This window comes from Enhydra lutris, unplaced genomic scaffold (assembly GCF_002288905.1).
Source record: "Enhydra lutris kenyoni isolate GAN:26980312 unplaced genomic scaffold, ASM228890v2 scaffoldscaffold21, whole genome shotgun sequence".
In the NCBI taxonomy this organism is placed as follows: Eukaryota; Metazoa; Chordata; class Mammalia; order Carnivora; family Mustelidae; genus Enhydra; species Enhydra lutris.
Genome location: NW_019154105.1, coordinates 57,614,349 through 57,635,564, shown reverse-complemented (window position 1 = coordinate 57,635,564; position 21,216 = coordinate 57,614,349). Strand labels below are relative to the sequence as shown.

Genomic DNA, 21,216 nt, shown 5'->3' with positions numbered 1-21,216 from the left:
GACTATCTAGTGTCCTTTTATAGCTCCCATCTTTCCAGGTTCTCCCACTGCAAGCATACCCTGCATGCCATCACCACTGGTCTCCAACACTACCTTGACTGTAGTTTTCACTAATTTATCAAACTTTAGCACTTCTATCCATCCCTCCTTGGAAATCTTGAAGGGCTTCCCATGGCCTAGAGTCACAAGTACATAACTTAGGTGTGTCAAAAACTCTTGCAAAACATTCCAAGTGGTACAGTTGTGAGTTACTGTGGTAGTTAGTCATGACTCTATCCAGTTTTCTCTCACCCAGACACTCAGTAAGAGGGCATTTTCCTACCTCTCAAGCTTGGGTGGCTACTGGATTTGCATTGACTCAAGAAGTGGAAATGAGTGTGTCACTGGGTGCAAGCTTTAAAAAGCCGTGACTGATTTGCTACACTCTTCTTTTCCAGGAGTAAAATGACCCTGGCTCACTCTCCACCCATCCCCTGGAGTGAGAACTTCACAGAGGAAACCCCCGGGGCTGATCTGAGACAGGCATATGGCAGGAATTGCTGTTCCTATTTACAAAACAGGAACAATTACTACCTCATATGACAGGAGGGAAGTGGGAGGGAGGCTACATCATTTGCCCGGGTCACTCTGCTATTCAGGGGTAGAACCAAGATCTTCCCATTTTCAGTGGGAGATCTCATCACCAAGGTGGCCCCACCCAGTCTGTCCAGGAAGACATGTGGGTAGAGTGAAAGGCCCAGAAGCTTTGTCTTTAGACTGACCTCGTTCAAATACCAACTTTGGTGTTTACCAAGGAGTCTTGGTTGGCAACAACAACAGTCTGTCTTGTAAGTTTATGGGGAGGGTGATATAAGCTAGGGTGGGGAGCCCTGGCAGGCTTATGTAGGGGCTTGGTGTAGGTCAGTTAGCCTTGTCTCTTTCCCAGTCTGGCTATCCTCTTGAACCCTGGATTGACCACACCCACTGTCACCTTGAGGTCTTGCTCACGGTGTGCTCTCTGATTATAAAAGCCCCCCAGCTTCTCCCCACACCCCTCTCAGAGTCTCGCTGAAGTCCCCACTTCTCTACACTGCCTCCTCCTGCATTCCTGCTCACATATTCCCACCTCCAGCACGTGACATTTAATCAACCAAGATGGATTTAACAGTTACAGTGGTGAGAAACTGATCTCCCTAATTACACCAGACATACTTTGAGGGCATTGGCTAGCCTCAGATTCCTGCATCCCTCCTGGAGCTTGACCTGGCTCCAGCCCTGTCTTTTATTGAGTGAGAGTCTCTGGGCACCTCCCGGTGCACTGCTGTGCCTAGTTCCTCCCTTATACAGGTGGGGAGTCCCTGGAGGGGCTCTGAAGACTCTCCCACCCATGATGACCAAGTAAGTAAATTCAACTGGGCTGAGTCTACAAATAGGAAGTGACCCCCAAGAATGGGTTGGCTTTCCTGAGTACATCTATGAACCAGGCACTTTATCCAGTGCCTTGCATTATCTCTAGTTGTCAGAAGGACCCTAGGGGTGTTTATAGATGAATACAAATTTTGGAAATATTTGGTAACTTAATTGGCAATAATCAGTTGAGAATGATTTCTTATTAATAATCTGACATGTATGTGTCAAGGACTACATTAGCGATTCAGAGAGGTGAATAAGTTAGACATGATCCCTGGTTTCATGGAACTCACAGAACAGTTGACAAGACATCGAATGTTTCTGTCAACCCTCCCCCGCTGGCACATTCTTGTGTCATTATATTCCACATATGAGAAGCACCAGAGAAATTGCAGTTACCTCTAATTCAACCTTTTAATAAATTATCATGGGATAATTTTATAGACATTATGTCATTTCCTTCTTAAAACATCCAGAAGAAGGTGTATTCTTATTTTTCACTGATATTCTCTAAGTGCCTAGCTCGTGTGTGGCACACTGCAGGGGACAATTTTAATTGAATGAATTTCCATTTTATAGATGAAGTTCATGGGGGCTTTGCACATACCAATGGGGAACATGAAACTGGGACCCAAGGAGTGAGTGCATTTTGTTCCCTCATGTTACTTCTCAAAAGATATACCAACTCTTTGCTTTCCCTTTTTACCTTCACCCTCTTCCCAAAATGACCACATTGCTTGTTTTGTCTTTCAGGGTGTTCTCAGCCAGTCACCATACATGTGACTTTCTTGTATAATGTGGGCAGCAGGGGTGCGGTGGGGGGGTCCAAAGTATTCCTATTCCCAGACAGGAGGCATGAGCTCTGGAGGCCACGGTCTTGGAGACCTGGTTCACATGGAACCCCTTCCTCAGCTCTCTTTGCAAGTGGCCAAACCTTTAGTTGTTCTGGGAGAGAACTTCAACTGAAAACTTGAAAAAATGCCTTGAGAAAGAAACTGACTCCCCGCCCTCCAAAGTAAAAAGTGAAAGAACACAATCAGAGTAGCCTCTTATAAGCCAAATTAAATGAGCTAATAAGAATCAGTGCTCTTCAAATGTTCAGTTCATTTAAACACAAAGATTATTGGTTTCCGGCCTTTCTGATTTTAATCCAACAACTCTCACCAGGTCATCCAGCTTGATATGGTTGGCAGTTTTGTTTATAGGTGTGTGTATGTAAAGTAAACCTTCAAGATTTCCTCCCTATACACTGTTATCTTGCTCAAGGTGTCTGGAGTTCTACTGGATGATTTTATATTTGAACCTTAGCCTCCTCATGTGAGTTGTAGAGAGAAGGATCTTTTCTTCTACTCTGATCTTATAGTGTGAATAATGACCTAGCCATGCACTCAGTCAATAATTCACTCAGCAGTCATTGACTGAGTACAACCATGTGCCAGATGTTGTGCCTGGCACAGCAGATATAGAGCTCCCAGACTAGCAGTGGGGTTTAAGGGTCTGGGCAAGTAACTAGGCAAGGACTGTAGAAGGTGATTGGCTCTGGTCCCTCCAGGTCTGGGCTCCATCAGTGATCTTCCCTCTTTTGAAGTATGATCAGTTTCTCCCTCTTCTGTGTCTTTCTTCTCTACCAGCTCTGTTTCAAAGCTGATTTCGTACCATAAAACTCCACTGACCTGGTGGTCCTCCTGGATATCATTCTACTTTTCTCTCTCCTCATCCAGACTTGTAAGCAGAAGAATCTGTATTCTAGTGTCTACTGCTTCATCTTCACTTCATTCCTTAACCCATGTCAATCCATCTACCAACTTTAGTCATTATTGCTCTTTCTAAAGACACCCAAAACTTACTTCCAACCTGCACTGCTTTTATCTTTTTCTTTCTAGTGTATTTAATTGTGTTGATCCTCTAGCCTCTGCTCTTGGAAGCTTCATTCTCCTACCTCTCCTTGTCTCCTCTCATCTTTCTCTTTGTCTGTCTCCCTTGAAGTGGTTCTCCTCCTCCTGCCTCTCAAGTTGATGCTCCCAGACAGCTTGGCCTTCTTCTCTGTCCCTCTCCCAGGGACATCTTATCAATTCTCATGGTGTGGAGGCTGAGAAAAATTAAGGCGATCCCACCTCAGGTTTAGCCTTAGCATAAGTACAGCCATCTTAGCTCCGGCAGCTATCTCAGACCCCTGTGCCCAAGGGCTGAACTTTCCCCTACTTTACTTTAGTTCTAAGAACCCCCACCCTGCTTTAGTAACAGGAATCCCCACCCTGCTTTAGTAACAGGAACCCATAAATACCCCTGAGCCTTAACTAAGCTCAGGGTCCAAGTCCCTACTCTGCTGTGTCAGGTATACTTGGGCCCAAGCTTAAGCTTGTCGAATAAACCCTCAAGTGATTGCATCGGTGTTGGCTCCTTGGTGGTCTCTTGGACGTGAAAACTCAGGTAAAACAATGGTTTTAAAGTAGAATTTACCACTGACAGCTTTGATATCTAAATTTCTGGACAGAGACCAATCAATATCTGAATTCAAATCAGAGCATATGCTAGATATCTACCTTTTAATGTCCCCACATCAACTTAAATTCAACTTGTCCCAAATGAAATTTAGTTGGTCATCCAAGAGAATCTTAGCTTTTGTCTTCACTAAGAACCATCAATTTCTGTATTTTTCTTTTTTTTTTATTTTTCTTTTTAAAATCAAAGCTTGACCTCCTTCTTTCCTTTCTGTCTATGCCCTTTTCGAGCTCCTTATCATCTCTCACCTGGATATATTCCATCTCATTCTATCTCTATCCATCTCCTTTTATCTCTAGCTCTTATTCCTTACCATCTCTCACTTTGGCCTTTCTTTTACCTGATCCAGCAGATCTTCTTAGCTCATGCCTAACTGCCTGCAGCTCTGTCTACTGAATCACTGCCATAGAGGTTTTTGTGAAAACCCATATCTGACTAAGTTGCCTCCCCACCTCAAACCCTTCAATGGCACCCATCAGTAATGGAATTAAAAATTGAACTTCTTAACCTGGAAGTTCTGGGTGGTCTCCATTTGCCCTTCCAGATCCACTTGCTACCTTTCTCTAACTTTCTCTGACCTAGGAGACTGACCTTATAGATTGGTTCAGTTGGGCTCATATGCCCTCTGTCCTCTGCTTGGGTTTGGCCATTGGGAGGCACCAGAAGGATGTAAGGAGACAGGAGGGGAAAGAAGCTGGAATATTCTCCTGCATCCCTCTGGACCCAGCCAGGATTTCCTACCAAAGGCTCCAGGTCCAGTGGTGAGGGAGTGGGGTCTCTAGAGTTGAAGCCAAAGCTACTATTTTCTCTTGGCTTCTAGTAACAGCCTTTCCTTTTGCTCCTTTTGGTCTAGGGAAAGTGGGGCTGCTTGGCTCAGAGTTGCTCAGGTGTCCCACCACCCCTTGGTGGTTTCCCTCACACTGCCCATATCCTTGTAATAGTCCCTTCATTAAATTTTCTTTAGTTATCCTGCATCTTATACCTATTTCCTGCAGCCTTCACTCAACTGATGACAAATGAGGCTTTCTGCAGCCCAGCTACTGCTTCATCTTCCCAGTTCCATCCTCACGCATTGCACCTCAGGAACATCCTCTTGCCTGGGGTTCTCTGTGGAGCCAAGCTTTCCCTTCCACCACACCCTTGCCCATGTTAATCCTCTAAGTCCTAGGGAATCACCTCTTCCTAGAAAGCTTCTGTCTTTCCCAAGCTGGGTTTAGGCTTCTGTGTGTTTCCACTGTATTTATCACCTTCTTATTAAACTCCTCTTTTATTTTGGCATTTAAGAGTATTGAATTAAATGACAGATGGCTTGGGTTCAAACCCTGATCCTACTTTGATTTTCCCTTTTAAAAGCAAAAGTCACTACCTTGTAGGACTGCGGTACTGGTTAAGTGAAGTAAAGGCATGCCGAATGCATAATGCAGTGCTGCACCTGTAGAAACATTCAGTAACTGTGCAGTTTTAGTCACCGTCTGCTTCTTGCTCTTGACAATAAGCTCCAGGAAGAAAAGGACCCTTTTTTAAAATTCAGCTTTCATCACCCAAATGCAGTTTAACAACTGTTATAGAGTGGCTGCTCCATGAAAAGGTGTTGAAAGAAAGAAGAAATAAAAGATGGAAAGAAGAAGGAAAGAAGTAAGGAGAGAGAAAGGGAAGGAGGCCAGGCTCGAAGGAAGCACCAGGGGTGGTAGAAGACAAGAAAACAAGTCCTTCGTTGGCAGGGGATGAGAAGGGAGTGAAGGGCAGGAGGGAGCATTAGAAAAAGACTCTTACAGTTGGTCACAAGTGCAGTGTGGGGGGAGGGCACTCCAGGCAGAAACAAGCATGTGTAATAGGCAAAGGCAGTTGGCTTGTGAGGGCCCAAGTACCCGGAAAAGAGAAAGTGGTTGGATTCTGCTGGACAAGGGCATCTAGCAAGAGCTGAAGGTCATGGGAGGAGGAGAGACTGGCAAAGCAGGTGGAGTCTGGAGCACTCCTGCTTGCTGCACTAAATTTGGATTGTACTCTGAAGGCTATGGGGAACCACTGAGGAGTTTGAAGCAAGGGAATGGCCTGACCCGATGTGCTGCCCACCACCCTTTACCATCTCTGAACAGCCCATGCCCAGCAAAAAACACTTGCCCAGCATCATCTCTTCCAGCTGGCATCATCATCACCAGCTGACATCTTTGACACTTGTCACGTCCAGGGTGACTATTGGGAGAAAGAGCTTTAGAGTTAGGCAGATCTGGTTCTAGGTTATTGGACTTACTGAAGCCTCACTTTTCTTCCCTGTAAAATGGGCACAAGATACTGTGCCTTTCTGAGGAAGATGTTACAAGGTAATGTGTGTAAGGCTCTTCATGCTCCACCAATGGCCCCTGCTTTTCCTGATGTTTGTTCCAGCCATGGGGCTTGTTGTCTTAGCTACAGCACCAGCCCCTGTGAGATGCTCCTGGTGAATCAGAGCAACTTTAGTCATCCAAGTCTCTGTCAGGCTCTGGAACGTGGAGAGCTTCAGGCTGTTTTTTCATCAGAAGCGGTCAAGATTGCTTAAGTTTCTTTTGATCTGTCTGAGTGAAAAAAATTGTACTTAAGCTCTGGGAACAGACAGCTACCAATATCCTCCAACAGTAGCAGAGGGATGATTGGATTCCTTAGTTTGAGTTTGTTTTGTGCCTTTGGCAGCATGTAGAATGGACGGAGAGCATGCATAGCTCCAGCTTGCCTCTCAACTGTCCATTTCTTTTTAATATTTTAAGAGAGAGAGAAAAAGCACTTGAGTCTGGGGAGAGGGAGGGTCAGAGGGAGAGAGAGAAGCAGGCTCCCCACTGAGAACAGAGCCTGACTCTGGGTTCAATCCCAGGATCTTGGGAACATGACTAAGCCCAAGGCAGATGCTTAACCAACTAAGCCACCCAGTCACCTGCCAACTGTCCTTCATTTTAAACAGATTTAAAAGTTCCTATAGTCTTGATAATCAAGAAACCATTCACGTATACTCTTCTGAAAGAATCGAGCTCATGGGATGTCCTCTGGCTTTTTAACTTAATTCCTAAGGAGACAATGGGTGGGGTAACATATACCCATCATCTTCTTATCCTACTGAAAATATCAACTCCAAATTCACATTCCAATGTAACAGCTCTTCCTGGTCTTTTAGAAGTTAATTACTTCTTTTATGGACAAAGAATAGTACTATAAACCATATGACATTATTGTTTTGTGGGTCAAAAATGACGGAATGTTGGCAATTTCATATGGTTTAGATTAATACAAAGTATAGTGGAAACATTTTAAAAGTACAAATATATCTCTCTCCTATTCTAATTGCGGGCTTCCTCTCCCCAAAGGTAACAACTATCACTAGTGACTTGAGAAAAAATTGTATACAATTTGAGAAATATTTTACATGCATATTAACTTATAAAAATACTGGAGAGTGATATACTTTTTTTTTTTTTTTAAATCTTCATTTCTCTAGTTGTGTTTCTTAGAAATCCTTCCAGCTAACTCATGGATGTTTTTAACCAGTGCCTATGGATATGAAGGTTGTTTTCAGTGTTTTACTGTTATAAAACAATGCTATAACACACATATCCTTGGTTTGTACAAGTATACGTGGCATAAATCTCTGAAAAGGAAACTATTAAGCTAAAGGGCTTGTGATTTAAAATTTTGAGAAATACTGACAAATTCCCCTCAAAGTGGGTTATACAATTTACATTCTTTCTTTCTTGCTCTATAGTTTACACTTTATACTCGTCAATTTCATGTCTTCCTTCATTATTGCAGATATTTTTTGGCCTATAAATAGCTTTTTAAAAAAGATTTATTTATTATTTATTTATTTATTTGAGACAGAGCGGGCACAAGTTGGGGAGGGACAGAGGGAGAAGGAGAAGCAGACCTCCATTGACTGGGGAGCCCAATGTGGGGCTCAATCCCGGGATCCTGAAATCATGACCTGAGCTAAAGGCAGATGCCTGACCAACTGAGCCACCCAGCGCCCCCATAAATAGCTTATTTTAATTAATAAAGCTAAACTAAAGCTGCAATGCTTAAAGTGCTGGTCATTGGCCTGTTGCCTTTGAGACCTATCCCTATTATTTCCCACGGTGCTTGGTATGGGGGTGAAAGGGTGGGAGGGCCGAGGCAAACTCATTTCCCAGACTCCCCTGCCCACTGGCTTCTGTTAGGATTGGGTAGTGGAGTAGGAGGGAAAAAACCAGGACCCTGTTCTATTTCTCTATTTCTGCTGGCATTCCCAGTAGCCACTGACTCTAGTCCCAAGAAATCCCCCCTCAGGGTCTCAGTTCCAGCTCTGTGACCTGGCTCGTGGGATCACAATGCCTTGTTTGCCCTTTTAGCTTTTCCAATACCTTTGTAACTGGTTCCCCATCTAAATCCCCTCTATTGAATTATCTTCTTCAGTCTTATATGTTTGATTCCTACCCCCACTCACCCTTAACCAGTCTCTGAACTGGGATACCCAGAGTTGACAGGAGTGAGGAGAAATGGCCATGTTTTTATCCTCTTGGTGGGAATGGAAATTGTTGCAAAATTTTTTTGGCAGGCAGTCTGGCAATGTGTTCCAAGAGCTTTAAAAATGAGTGTGCTCTTGCCCTATCTTTTAGAGATAGGTGTTGAAATATTTATGAGTAAAATGTTGTATGTCTGTGATTTACTCCTAAACAATTGTGGGGGAGGATAATTGGGACATTTATAGATCAAATGAGATTGGCCACAAGTTGATAGTTGTTTAAACTGAGTGAAGGATACTGAGACTTTCATTACACTAGTCTGTTTACTTACAAATGTATGCATTTTTCAGTAATAAAAAGTCTCTTTCAAAAGCCAAATCTTAGACCTTACAATCTACCCTCTAGGAATTTATCCTAAAGAGAACAAATTCCTAAATGTGAAAAGAAATGATTTATCTTTAAGGATAGTTTTCAACAGCATTCTTTATAATAAACAATTGGCAACAATCTAATTTTGCAACAGTGGGAAGGTCTTACCATAATTTCAATATATCACATATTGCAAGATGTTTAAACTTAAAAAGGTGTTGCAGAAACAAGTGTATTGCCAAAGATGTTCATGATATTTTTTGTTTGTAATGATTTAAGTTAAAAAAAAGTGGGGCGCCTGGGTGGCTCAGTGGGTTGAGCTGCTGCCTTCGGCTCAGGTCGTGATCTCAGGGTCCTGGGATCGAGTCCTGCATCGGGCTCTTTGCTCAGCGGGGAGCCTGCTTCCCTCTCTCCCTCTCCGCCTGCCTCTTTGTCTGCTTGTGATCTCTCTCTGTCAAATAAATAAAATCTTAAAAAAAAAAGTTATAAAAGCACAAGATGCTATAATCCAATTAAAAATATTTTTACCTGTGTCTAAGGGAGAATGTGAGGGACCCACACCCAGGCACAATTAGTGTTGTCTCTTCATGGATGGGTCTGTGTTCTTTCTTACTTGTGTGCACTTTCTGGTTCATTTGCTGCTCTTCTTACTATGTACTACTTTTGAATTACCAAAAGTGACTAGCACATTCTTTCTGTCTGACCCCCTCTTTTCCTTCTTTTAATGGTCCTTTTTGAATGAACACTACCCTTGGTTGAGGGTGCATGTACTGGGTTAAAGAACTGAAGGGGGTCACACCTTAGAGTCTTCCTAGCAAATGACAGTTATCTCTTAACTTTTGCCCAGAGGGCTTAGGAGAAAATGAGCAGTTTGGGGATGGGGTTGGGGGGTAAATAGCAAAGTGGGTATGAAGGGAGAGGGGAGTGGCTATATTGCTTTCCACACTTGGCTGACACCTGTGATGAGGAATGTGGGGGTGGGAGGTTGTGGATGACAGAGAGAAGCACTGCCTGGCATGGCCCCTTCCCATGCCCCCAGCTATCCTGGTCTTTTCCCCTCCTACATGCCTCTGTCTATTGGACTACTTGTCCCTCCTCCTGGGATTGGCCTCCAGTTTTACCTTCGCCTGCCCTTTAGAACATGATGCCTCGTTTTGAGGGATGTTCCCTTCTTGATAACTGGCATCCCATCTGCTGACTCATTTTTGGGCATGTGGTCTAATAATAAGGTGAAAGAACCAAGAACTAAACTTTGTGCCAGAAAGACTACAGGTTGCTTCATAAACACCATTTCCTTAAATCACCAATACTGCAAAGGTGATAACATCCCCCTGTTCAGCAGACAAGAAGCTGAAAGAATCAGAGGAATAAATTGACTTGCCCAAGGCTCCCTAGGCACTGGTGTGGGGATGGGGGGCAGAAGGGGTTCAAACCCAGGTTCTTGCTCTTTCTGCTACGTGGTAGTTGCCTTCATGCCTGTATTTACACCTGGGAGCGTGGCTCTGGAGGCAGGCACCTGGGGAGACTCCAGGCTCTGACCCTGGCAAATGATGAACTTCCTTGCACCCCTGGTTCTCCTGATAATAGGATGGTCATGAAATGAGACCATGCAGGGAAAGCATGGTAAACAGTGCCCAGCTGAGCAGATTGCAACCTTAATTGCACATCACAGTTAACTGCAGAGCTTAAAAAATCCCTGAGCTGTTCAGCCCCGTGATTCTGATATCATTGGTGTAGGAGCAGCCTGGGCAGTGAGCTTTTCTAAAGCTCCCCCTGTGATTCTTACTTCTAGGTAAGGTTGGAATCACTGCACCTAGCACGCAGGAAGCACCAAATAAAGGTTCTGTCTGGTCCTCACACCTGCTTGGTTTGGCCCTACCTGGTTCCCAGAGTCTGAGGGTTCCAGCCTCAAGATTCCTGGACAACAGTAGTGTCTGTTTTGGGGTGGCCCATCTGGGTTCTTGGACTCTTGCTTTTTCCAAACCTCAGCCCCTTGTTACCAGTACTTGGCTTAGAGAAAATCCCATGCCCAGTTCCAGGAAAGACAATTCTAGAGCAGTTATGCTGGTAGGAGTGGGTGTAAGTAGGTTTTTAGGCTCAAGACACCCTAGAGGCTCTGGGAAGCCTCCTGTGGTAGAGGAGAGCCCACCCTGGCTGGTCTTCTTGGGGGCTGTCCCTTGACGTTGGAAGCTAGTTCTGGCAGCATACAGTATAAAAATGCCATTGCCAAGTCACATTGCACATTGTGGTCAGGTTCTAGAGTCAGTGCCTGCTTTGTAAAAACTGATTTTAGTCAAAATTACTTTTATGGCCTTCCTTTGGTTGAGTGCCAGGACAAGTAATTGGTTTGCATTTAAAGCTGAAATAAAATGCATAATTCTAAATACTGGGAGATGACTGAGCAACAGCATACTTGCATCTTCCATGTTTCATGTAGTTCCCTGTGGACCAGGGCAGGAGTTGTCTACTGCATTCATACCTTTACACTTCTCTCACTACCCCCTGGCCCTCAGCAGAACACCTGCTGTTGAATAAACTGAGCAAATTGAGAATGTGCTACAAATTCCCCATTGTCTAGTGGGGGTGATTTTGTCTGCAGAGCATCTAGGAGTCCCCACATCTAAAGGTGTACTGCCTCCTTGTGCAGACTAGTCTATAGGAGAAAGGGTATAGAATCAGAGGACCCTAGTGTCTCCAGGACTGCCAATCAATGTTTTGGTCCTTTTAATGTGCCCAAATAGTTGAGAGAGTTCTCCCCAAGTTCCGCCTGAGCCACTCTCTGCGTATATTTGTTTTGCCCAGTAACCCCCTTTCCCTTAAAGGTCTTAGCTTTGTTATCTCTTTAGGGAAATCTTCTCTGACTTGTGACCACTGTTTCCATCTCCCCCAGCTACACCTGCTGCACTATGGGGATTGCACCTCCCACCCCTCCACCTGGCCCTACACCATACTTGCATCCAACAGCACATTTACATTGGAGCTTCCAGCTTCTTGAAAGTGTTCTAGTGGTCAAATGATTGGACCCGGGGCCAGATTGCTTTGACTTGACTTCCATGTCTGATACTTGCTAAGACCTTGAGCGAGTTTCTTGACATCATCAACTTCTTCATAGGAAGAAGGGTAGTGCCTCCTTGTGGGAGACTGTGAAGGTTAAGTAAGATAATACACATGCATACAGCAGTATCTGGCCTAGAGTACATGCTCAGTAAACATTGGTTTTTCTGCATGCTTATCCTGTTACCCAGTTCACAGCACACGGAAGACACTAGTAGCACTTGCTGCATGAATGAAGCTGAGTCTCTGAAATGTTAAGGAACATGCCAGAGTCACATGGCTAGTAAGTAGCAGAATCAGGATCCAAGTCCATATATTCATGACCAGAGCCCACTCTCTTATCTCCATGCCACCCTGCCTGAAGAAACACAGCTACTCTATACTTCCCACCCCACCTCCCCTGACTTATCTGGGGAGATGCTAAGTTTGGCAGGAGTTATGAGCCTGCCAGGCAGAACTAGTGCATTTCCTAGAAAACAGGGCCTTTTTGCTTCCTGTCTTCCAGAGAAGACAGCCTGCTCAACCTTGGACCTTTTTATTTTTAGGTCAATGTGTCCTTGCTGCCTGCCCTTCACTCTTTCCTGGCCCCTTCTGCTGCCTAGGCCCTTCTCATGTTTCCAGCAATCAGATTTTCTGGGGGTCCATGTTACACTCATGTTTTCCTTCAATTCTTATCCTTTCAAAACATCTTAATAAAATCAAAACCCTCTCTCTAATAAGGTTAGTAAAATAGAGATCATGAAGGAAGGGACTTTATAATTAAATGTGTATCAGCTGGGAGAGATGCAGACCTTGCCATCTTTGTCAGGAACCTAGAGAACAGGCAGCATCATGCCCTTTGGAAAGCATGATGTTTAATAATAATAATAACAGAAAAACTAGAACAACAAACATAATTTTTGATCAATGACTGTGTTCCAAGCAAAGAGTTTGGTAATTTATATTCTTTGACTCATTTACTTTATAAGAGTTTCTTCAGTGCTATTTTCCAGATAAGGATATTTAGACTTATTAGGACAAGAAATTTAACCTCAATCACATTTCTGGAATGGAAATTAAGGCTGAAGGTTGTCTGACAGAAAGAAATCTTATCTCTTGATTCTCTTGTGGTTACACTGGTTTTAAAAATAATTAAACATGTATTGAGATCCATGCTTTGTACAACATGTTAGAAAAACCGCAGTGACCAAAGCAAAGTCTGCTCTCAAGAAGCTTATATTCTAAGGAGAGGCAATAAGTCAATAAGCAAATGAAACAAATAAATACTGTGCACGTCAGATGATGAGAAGTGGTGTGGAGAAAAGAAAACAACGTTGAGGACCAGGGTGGCATCTGAGTTGACATCTGAAAGAAGTAAGGGAGTTCTCCATGTAGAGGGAAGAGCTAGTGCTAAGGGACTGTGGCAGGAGAGTGCAGAGTGAGCTCTAGGGAACAGCAAGGCTAGAATGGCTGGAGCAGAGTAATCCCAGGATTACATCATAAGAGATCAGTTCAGAAAGTAGTGAGGGACTGGCTCTTATAAGGGGCTGTAAGGCTCTGCAACAATCTTTGACATTTACTCTGAATGAGATGGCAAGCCACTGGACAGCTTTTAGCAGAGAAGTGGGGTGCTCCTACTCAGACTTTAGAAGGGATGTCGCTGCTGCTGTGCTAGAATAGACTCTACGAGGCAAGGTTGACAGCAGGAAGAAAATTAAGACACTACTGCAATAATCCAGGAGGACAGGCTGGGGCTTGGACCAGGTTGGTAGCGATCAGGTAGCAAAATGTTATATTTTGGAATATCTTCTTGAAAGTGGGGATGGCAGGAATTGTAGATGAATTAGATGAGCTCAGTGAGAGGAGTCAAGTAGGACTGTACAAGTTTTTTTTTTTTAATTCAAATACAATTGATGACTTTCCATAGAACAAGGCAAATGAAAGCTCAAATGTGGATGTAAATCATTGACTTGGCTTGAAAAACCAAAGATTGCCCCAGTGCATTCGTGAGGATAAACACCACTCAGCCGTGATCTGATCGTGAGGAAAGAAAGAACAAAGATGTTCCAAGACCGTCTTCAAAGACCCCCCCCCACCCCCGACTTCGCTGGAGGGCTCTCACAGCCGGCTGAGACTCTGCAGTCTTCAGCGGGGGAAGGAGGCGGCGCGGGAGGTTCTGAAGGGCCAGCCATGCCAGCAGGGCCTTGCTCCAAGTCCAGAGTAGGGGGCATCTCCCCGGCTTCATCACTTTTCTTGGTAGAGATCTCTTCTCCCGTGGCCATGGTGACTCTGCGCCTGTTCACCTCAGAGGCCAGGTCTCCGTAGGGCAGGTTGTTGGTGTGGACTGCGGGGTTCTTCTGAGCCATGGCCTTGCACTCCAAGGACTCAAGGACTCCTGGCCGTTGGCACCTCTGAATCTTTCGTCCCCCACGAAAGGACCTGCATGATGGGAAGGATGACTTTATGATAAGCTAAATTGGGAAGGACATGGAGGAGCAAGAATTGGGGGGGAACATCAGTGGAGTGTTTCTGGTATATGTTATTTAAGACACCTTTTGGATATGCAAGTGGTGATGCTGAGTGAGGCTGGAGGTCAGAAGAGAGGTCTAGCTGAAGATGTAAATGTGTGAGTCGTTGGCATGCATGTGGCATATGGACAGTGCCCCCCAGAAAGATGACCTGGGCAGCAGGTGGCTTGCAGCACTCAAGCTGTAGATATAAGGGAGCTGAAGGGGAGATGCTGTGGTGAGTCACTGGAAGGCAGGTTAAGAAAGTCTCTAAGTTTGCCCTAAAGAACCAGCTTTGCCTTTATCTCCTATTTTGTAGAAAGTGACTCTATCCAGGCCACGAGTGTGAGAGGCCTCCTGGGCCATTAAGTAGAGGGTGGTCTTTGGGAGGTGATTCGGAACAGCCAAACTCCATTTGGCATGGTATGTCTTGAGTCCCATGTAGCCTATTTAGAACATTTCCTACTTCTCTTCTCTCTCAATTAATTGGCTCATTCATTCATAACCAAATCTTAGAAAAATCCATTGTGTAAGGATCACACTTTAGACTTTAAATCATGTCAAATCTTACTGAATGGATACTTAGACCTAATTTATAGATGAGGAAACTGAGAATAAGAAAAAAGTAACTTATCTCAGGTCAAATAACTAAAAATTTAAACCCAGCTTCCTTTACTCTGAAGCCCATAATCTTTGCCCCTGCCATGATTTCTCTCCTCTTTTATTAACTCAATAAATATTTGTTCAGAATCTATTATATGCTGGCCTGTGACCCAATTGCTGGGGCTATTATGATAGACGAGCTCAAGACCATCTTTGCTGTCTTATCTCCCCCACATCCAGCAAGGCTCCTAATGAATGTTTTCTTGCATATTGTTCATGAAGTGTTTCTGAGTGAGACATCTGAAGGTGAGTACTATATGTGTGGTGTTATGAGCACCAGTACCACAGATGATGGCTGCCCTTGCATTTGTTGGTTCCAATCACTTTTGCCTCCTTTCCTTGTTCTGCCAAAAACAACTCAGGAGGGAGGCAGGGGAAGAAGCGAATGGGTAGGAGGCGAGGTGAGATGGGCTGGACTCCAGAGATTCAAGTCGGCACTAGTATGGTTGAGTTACTACACAGAGACAGTGCTGCAGGCAGGGAAGAGGCCCTCTTAAAGCTGAGAGGTAGTTTTATGAGGAACGTAAGAAAATCCCTTTACTGAGCTGCTTTAGGGGATGCAGTCATGCCATCCTGAAGCACCTCTTACCTGCCTGAGATCTTCCTGTCTCTTGCTATCAAGGGTAACTATATCTCAAGTATGCTTACACACACACACAGACACACAGACACACAGACACACACACACACACACACACACACAAGCTGGCCCCTCCACTTCATATTCAGAAAGTCTCCAGAGAGAAAATATGGAGTGCCAAGTTGGATGGAAGCTAATATAAAATCTGTGTTGTGTTTTTAAATTTGTTTTTTACTGTGTTTTTAAAAACATTGTCTTGGGATGTGACTATGAAGGAAGGCTAAGCATGAACAAAAGCTAAAGCTTTTAGCTTTTTTAGCTTTTTAGCTTCTGGAGATTTCTTTTTGAAGGACATGAAAGGGACTGTAAATATGGAAGTGTATGAGACACCTTGTTCACTTTTATTTGGTCTGCATCTAAAACCACAAGTTTGGGCACCTGGGTGGCTCAGTGGGTTAAGCCTCTGCCTTCGGCTCAGGTCATGATCCCAGGGTCCTGGGATTGAGCCCCGCATCGGGCTCTCTGCTCAGCGGGGAGCCTGGTCCCCCCCCCCCCCCGCCCGTCTGCTTCTCTGCCTACTTGTGATCTCTATCAAATAAATAAATAAAATCTTTAAAAAAATAAAAAATAAATAAAACAAAATTCACTCTTCTCTCATTAAATGAAGAAAATCATGAGCTTCAGACATAGAAAGGCCTGGAGGACCTCCAGACCCTGGGTTTCTCACTTACAGGCTCTCCCACTTCAAGGTTGGTGAACTTGGAAAGTAGCTCAGCTTTTCTGGGCCTCAGTTTCCTTATCTAGAAAATGAAAATGATAACACCTAATAGACAGCATTGTTGAGGGGATTATATAAGAGAAGGGGGCAAAGCCACTGGCATATACCAGGTTCTCAATAATTATTGGTTTTCTTTGTTTATTGTGTTAGGGGAAAACCCCTCTCACTTTTAAAGAGTTTACCTAAGGAAATTTTGAACTTCCTCTACAACTGGCCCTGTGGTTGGACTTTAGACAGTCACTTGAGTTGAACACCTTCTGTGCAAGCAGTGAGGCACTATGTGCTCTAGATTTATTGACCAATGTGAGTCTTAGAGCAGCCTTTCAAGGTGGGTTTCACCGCTTTCATTGTTGAGATAAACTCCTTGAAGTTCAGAAGAATTAAATAATTAGCATAGAGATATTGAGTGGGAAAAAACAGAGGCAAACCTCTAGCCCGAGTCTAGGAAACTTCACCATGTTGGAAACAAACCTCCCAGTTCTGCCAGTGGCCAAACACCATCAGTGAACTAAGTGCCACTTCATGGGCTGGGAGTGAGCTTAGAAAGTCTTTGAATCTAGCCTGGTCAGTTCTTCAATGTTTATGTCACTCAGGCTAGACCAGAGTTATTATTTAATGACCCTGGAAGTGTTCAACAGTCTTTTCCTATTTCAGGACTACATGGAACTGAGATGTGTGAGTAGGGGAGATCCATAGGGTTCACAATCTGTGTAGAATTTAAGGGAAAATGTCCCATACATTAGATGGCTAGGAGAATCTTGGAATGGACAGGGATGTTGGTTCAGTTCTCTTGCAAATGGGGATAAGGTTCACAAATCAGGTCATGGCCCCTGACCTACAATAGTTCTGTAACCTTTGATGTTCCTGAACATGCCAAACCTGAGTCAGTCATTGGAATACAAACACCATGAGAAGAGGGATTTTTTTTCTTTTTGTTTGCTGCCATTTTCTAGTCCTAGAAGAGTGTCTGCCATATAAAGTAATTTCAGGGCATTAGAACTGACTGTTCCCTCTGCTAGGAACATCCCTATTCCAGAGAGTTTCTAGGCTTGGTTACTTCTTCATACATATCTAGAATCAGAAGTCACCTCCACAGAGAAGCCTCTCCTGACCATCTGATCTAAGACTGGTTACACTTCATCACTGTTACCCCCTTCTCCTCCTTTACTTTCCCTCTCTATCTCTTGTATGTTTGTGATTTTATCATCAATTTCCCACTGGTAGTTTCAAGGGGCTGACCATCCATACACTCATCTACTATGGACAGATGTATCTTCAGCACCTAGAACAGAGTCTGGCAGCTTCAGTGCTTAATAAATTACATGTTGAATGAATGCATGTATGCAGACTCCACGGAAAAAGTTTAGCACAGTGTCTGGCACATAGCAAGTGAGAGATGAATGTTAGTGTTGATAATGTGAGTAATGACACACTCTGGATTGGCCACTGACAATCCTCAGTGTAGGTCCTGGTAATTTGGTGAGTGTAAATGGTCTCTCTTCCAAGCTACCTGCCATTCTTCTCTGTAACCGACAGAGACTCTAAAGTGAGTGAGTGGTTTTTTGTCTTTTTTTTTTTAACCATATTTTGTTCTTCGCTTTTTGCTCTTAGTGAAATTGTGACAAGGCATTAGGACCACAACCTCCTCTCTCCCCAACTCTTGAAAAAAACACTTTCAGATACTTCTTACTAACATGTAAATGACTAACAGTAGTATCATCTCTACTTCCTACCATATTCCAGCCACCTGGTTTCTCCCAGCTTCTAGGATTTTTATGTCTCTTTGCTTTGATACATGTTGTCATCTGCCCAAAGTGTCTTCATTCTGTCTCTTTTCTTACCTAAGAATATTCTTTCCAAAATCCAGCTCCAGTAATACCTCTTCCATGAAGTTCAACCAGAGTTCTTCCAGCAGCTTCCACCTTCTTTTCCTATTTACACTGGGGTTTTCATCACAGGACACTGTACTTAACCAAGCTTCTCTCCCCCAGGCCAGAAATGAACCCCTAAAAATCAGGGGTCTCACATATAGCAAGAAGAGATGCCCAGCTCTGACCTGAGTCAGTAGAGGGCGTTCCTCTTGCTTGTGGACTTGGTTTTACAGACCTTCTGGGTTCAAATCCTTCCTTCTTTCTTACCATCTGTGAGACCCTGATTTGTTTTTTTAATCACACCATGCCTTATTTGACCCACCTGAAATCAGGGATCCTAATTATTACAGTGCAGTGAGCACCAAACACCACAGACCAATGGATGAAAGGATTAAGATAGGGATTTTGGAATGGGTCACATTGCAGATGACTTAGGATGAGTCATTACTTAGATATTTTTCCCCCAGATATGGGGACTATTTTGAGTTCATTGAAAGTAGAAATAAACAAAAAATGGTTGAACATATTTCTGAAAAATACCCAGAGCTTTATTAACTTTGTTAATTCAGCAGAAAGTACATTGCACTGGAATCATCACTCTGGCTCATTCAGCTCAAAGAATGGTCCTCACTGTTCATATACCCATAGCTTTGTGGGGCATGGAAACATACATTGAGGTAAACAATCTCTGAAGTAAAAATTTAAGGAAATGAATATAAAGTAAATTCCAAACCACAAAAACAAAAGTTACAAAATCTGTTTACATATTCCACTGCACTCTCATAGCACAAATGTTCATTTTACTCAGAGAGCTTGACAGCATACTGAAGGACTTTGACATAGCACCTCCTAAAGGACTCTGTTCTCTTTTGACTCATTAGCATGAACTGCCCTGGACCATAGTGATGAAGAATTGGCAGATAGAGCTCCAGGATTCCCCACAGTAGTCCAGGGCCATCTTTGTTTGGTTTATCAAGTCTGGGTCCTCCACACACTTTGGATCCTTGGTAGCTATGGTATGAGTCTCCATTGAGCCCAAGGGGATATTCTCTTTGACCTTTTTCTGCTCCTTTGGGGATAACTCTTTGACCTTGCTAGGTTCCATGAGGAAGGCCTTACTGACTTTGCTCTGCTCCTTGGGAGAGGGCTCCATTAACCCCTGGGAGGGTTTCTTGTTCTGAATCAGAGTGGAGTTCACCAGCTTGAGATTGGATTCTGGAAACTTCTTTCTGCACACCCTGGTTTTCAGGATGGTTTTGGCATTCCCACAGATTACCTTCTGAGAGCGCAGGTTCCGACCTATTTGTTTCCAATAGACATTCTTTTTGTTTGACTCTAGGCAGGAAGTTGGATTGCCAGTAAAGACACAGGAAAATTTAGTGTTCTCTCGGGTGCACTCAACCTTCAGGGTGATGCCCTCTTCTTGCTCAGTCACCACCCATCTGCAGTTGGCATGGTCTTGAGTGACAAACTTGCCTTTGGTCAGGTGTTTGGGTGGTTCAATCTGGGTCTCTCCCAGAGTAGGCAATTTGGTGCCTTTGCTGACATGTCTATTCTTTACTTCCTTTTTGCCCTTCACCAGTGTCACCTGAGCAACCAGAAGGAGGAAGGAGAGCAGGGTGAGGCTATGGATCCTCATGGCTTCAGCTTGGTGGAAACCTGTTTGACAAGAGCAGGTGTGTCAGTGCTGGGCAATAGTTCAGCAATGCAGAGCTGCAGGGTAACCCTCCCTCTACACTGACATATGCCTCCTTGCTTGGAGGTGAGATCAAGAATCCTGGCTCCTGGAATTATTAGACCAGCAGCTCATCTCTTCATATTTTGGCTTGAATTGAGTCCTGAATGTTAAAAACCTCCTACTCTTCCACCATTTCTTCACCACTCTCTGAGCCAAATAAACTCTCATTCACTACTCCTTTATTCCTATGTTTGCTTGCCCACTCACTCCCTCACTCCCTCACTCCTTCATTTACTCATTAAACAAGCATTTATGGAATATCTACTCTATACCATGCACTAGACTAGATTTTTTAAAAAATGGTGGAAGAAAAGATAGCACTTCTATTTAACACCTGCTGTATGCTATGACCTTGACCACTATTTGATTCTCCCTTGCATAATCCACTCAAAAGCTGTTCCTGGTAAGTAAAAATAAATCACGCCCAGGTAACAGATGTGGCAGCTCAGGCTCACACTGGTAAATGAATTGTTCAATATCCCATATTGGGCAAGTGACAAAATGGGAAAGGAGCTAGAACTTATCTCTTTGGCTTTTATACCACCAACTTTGCTCACCTCTTGCATTTCAACTTTACTCTCTCCTTTGGAAATATTGACAACAAATAAGAAAGTTATAAACTACTTAGGGTTTCATTTGGCATAGTTCATGATAAGATGATTCATACCATTAGTGCTCAATTTTAAAAGTAATATAGATTTTGTTTGTATAAGGGAGAGACCCAGAAAATGGTTCAGAATGTATTTCCATCCTGGGTTTGTGGTCTTTCCTCAGAATTGAAAAAGGGAGATAGACAGTCACAGGTATGTGGGCTCCTGAATGAAGGGTGGATGGGGGCCTAGGTACAACCCGTAAAGACCTAGTTGTTCATCAGGGCATTGAGACTCAGCCCGCATGGTCCCTGATAGGATCTTGAAGTCCTCAGTGTAGTGAGAAGAAAGGTGGGGAATCAAACTCTTAACAGAGCCAGACTCTTACCTTATTCGGAGTATGCAGATCCAATGTAATCTCAGATGTGGGAGTGAGGTGAGCTTGTAGGCTTACGGCAGTCTCATCTGCTGTGGCAGGCAGGGAAGGCCCTTTTTATTGAATCCTTGGTAGATGAATTTTATAACACACACCCCTGTCTATCTTTATCACACTCCTCCCAGCCAGGCCCCTTGGGAGGAAGCCAGTTACTGCAGGGAAAGTGGTTGGTGTAATCCTGTGGGAGGAGGTATATGTAGGGCATTATACCTGCTTCCTTCAAGTCCTTCCCTGTCCCCCAGTGGCCAGGGTAGGAGGGCAGCTCAGCCTTACAAAGACCCTTCTTGATGGGATGAG

At 43.8% G+C, this 21,216-nt stretch overlaps 1 protein-coding gene across 1 annotated transcript; it reads right to left on the bottom strand.

Annotated features, from left to right (window-relative positions):
• Positions 1-18,878: 18,878 nt before the first annotated feature.
• On the bottom strand, positions 18,879-21,012 carry LOC111149262 (fibroblast growth factor binding protein 1). Its single transcript, XM_022506223.1, has 2 exons — positions 20,872-21,012; positions 18,879-19,814 (listed from the first exon to the last, which is right to left on the bottom strand). The coding sequence occupies exon 2, from the start codon at positions 19,792-19,794 to the stop codon at positions 19,033-19,035; it is 762 nt and encodes a 253-aa protein (XP_022361931.1). The 5' UTR covers positions 19,795-19,814; positions 20,872-21,012; the 3' UTR covers positions 18,879-19,032.
• Positions 21,013-21,216: the final 204 nt, after the last annotated feature.

Bases quoted from the DNA above. Each gene is read 5' to 3' on its own strand.
- LOC111149262 (XM_022506223.1), bottom strand. From the start codon at position 19,794: ATGAGGATCCATAGCCTCACCCTGCTCTCCTTCCTCCTTCTGGTTGCT.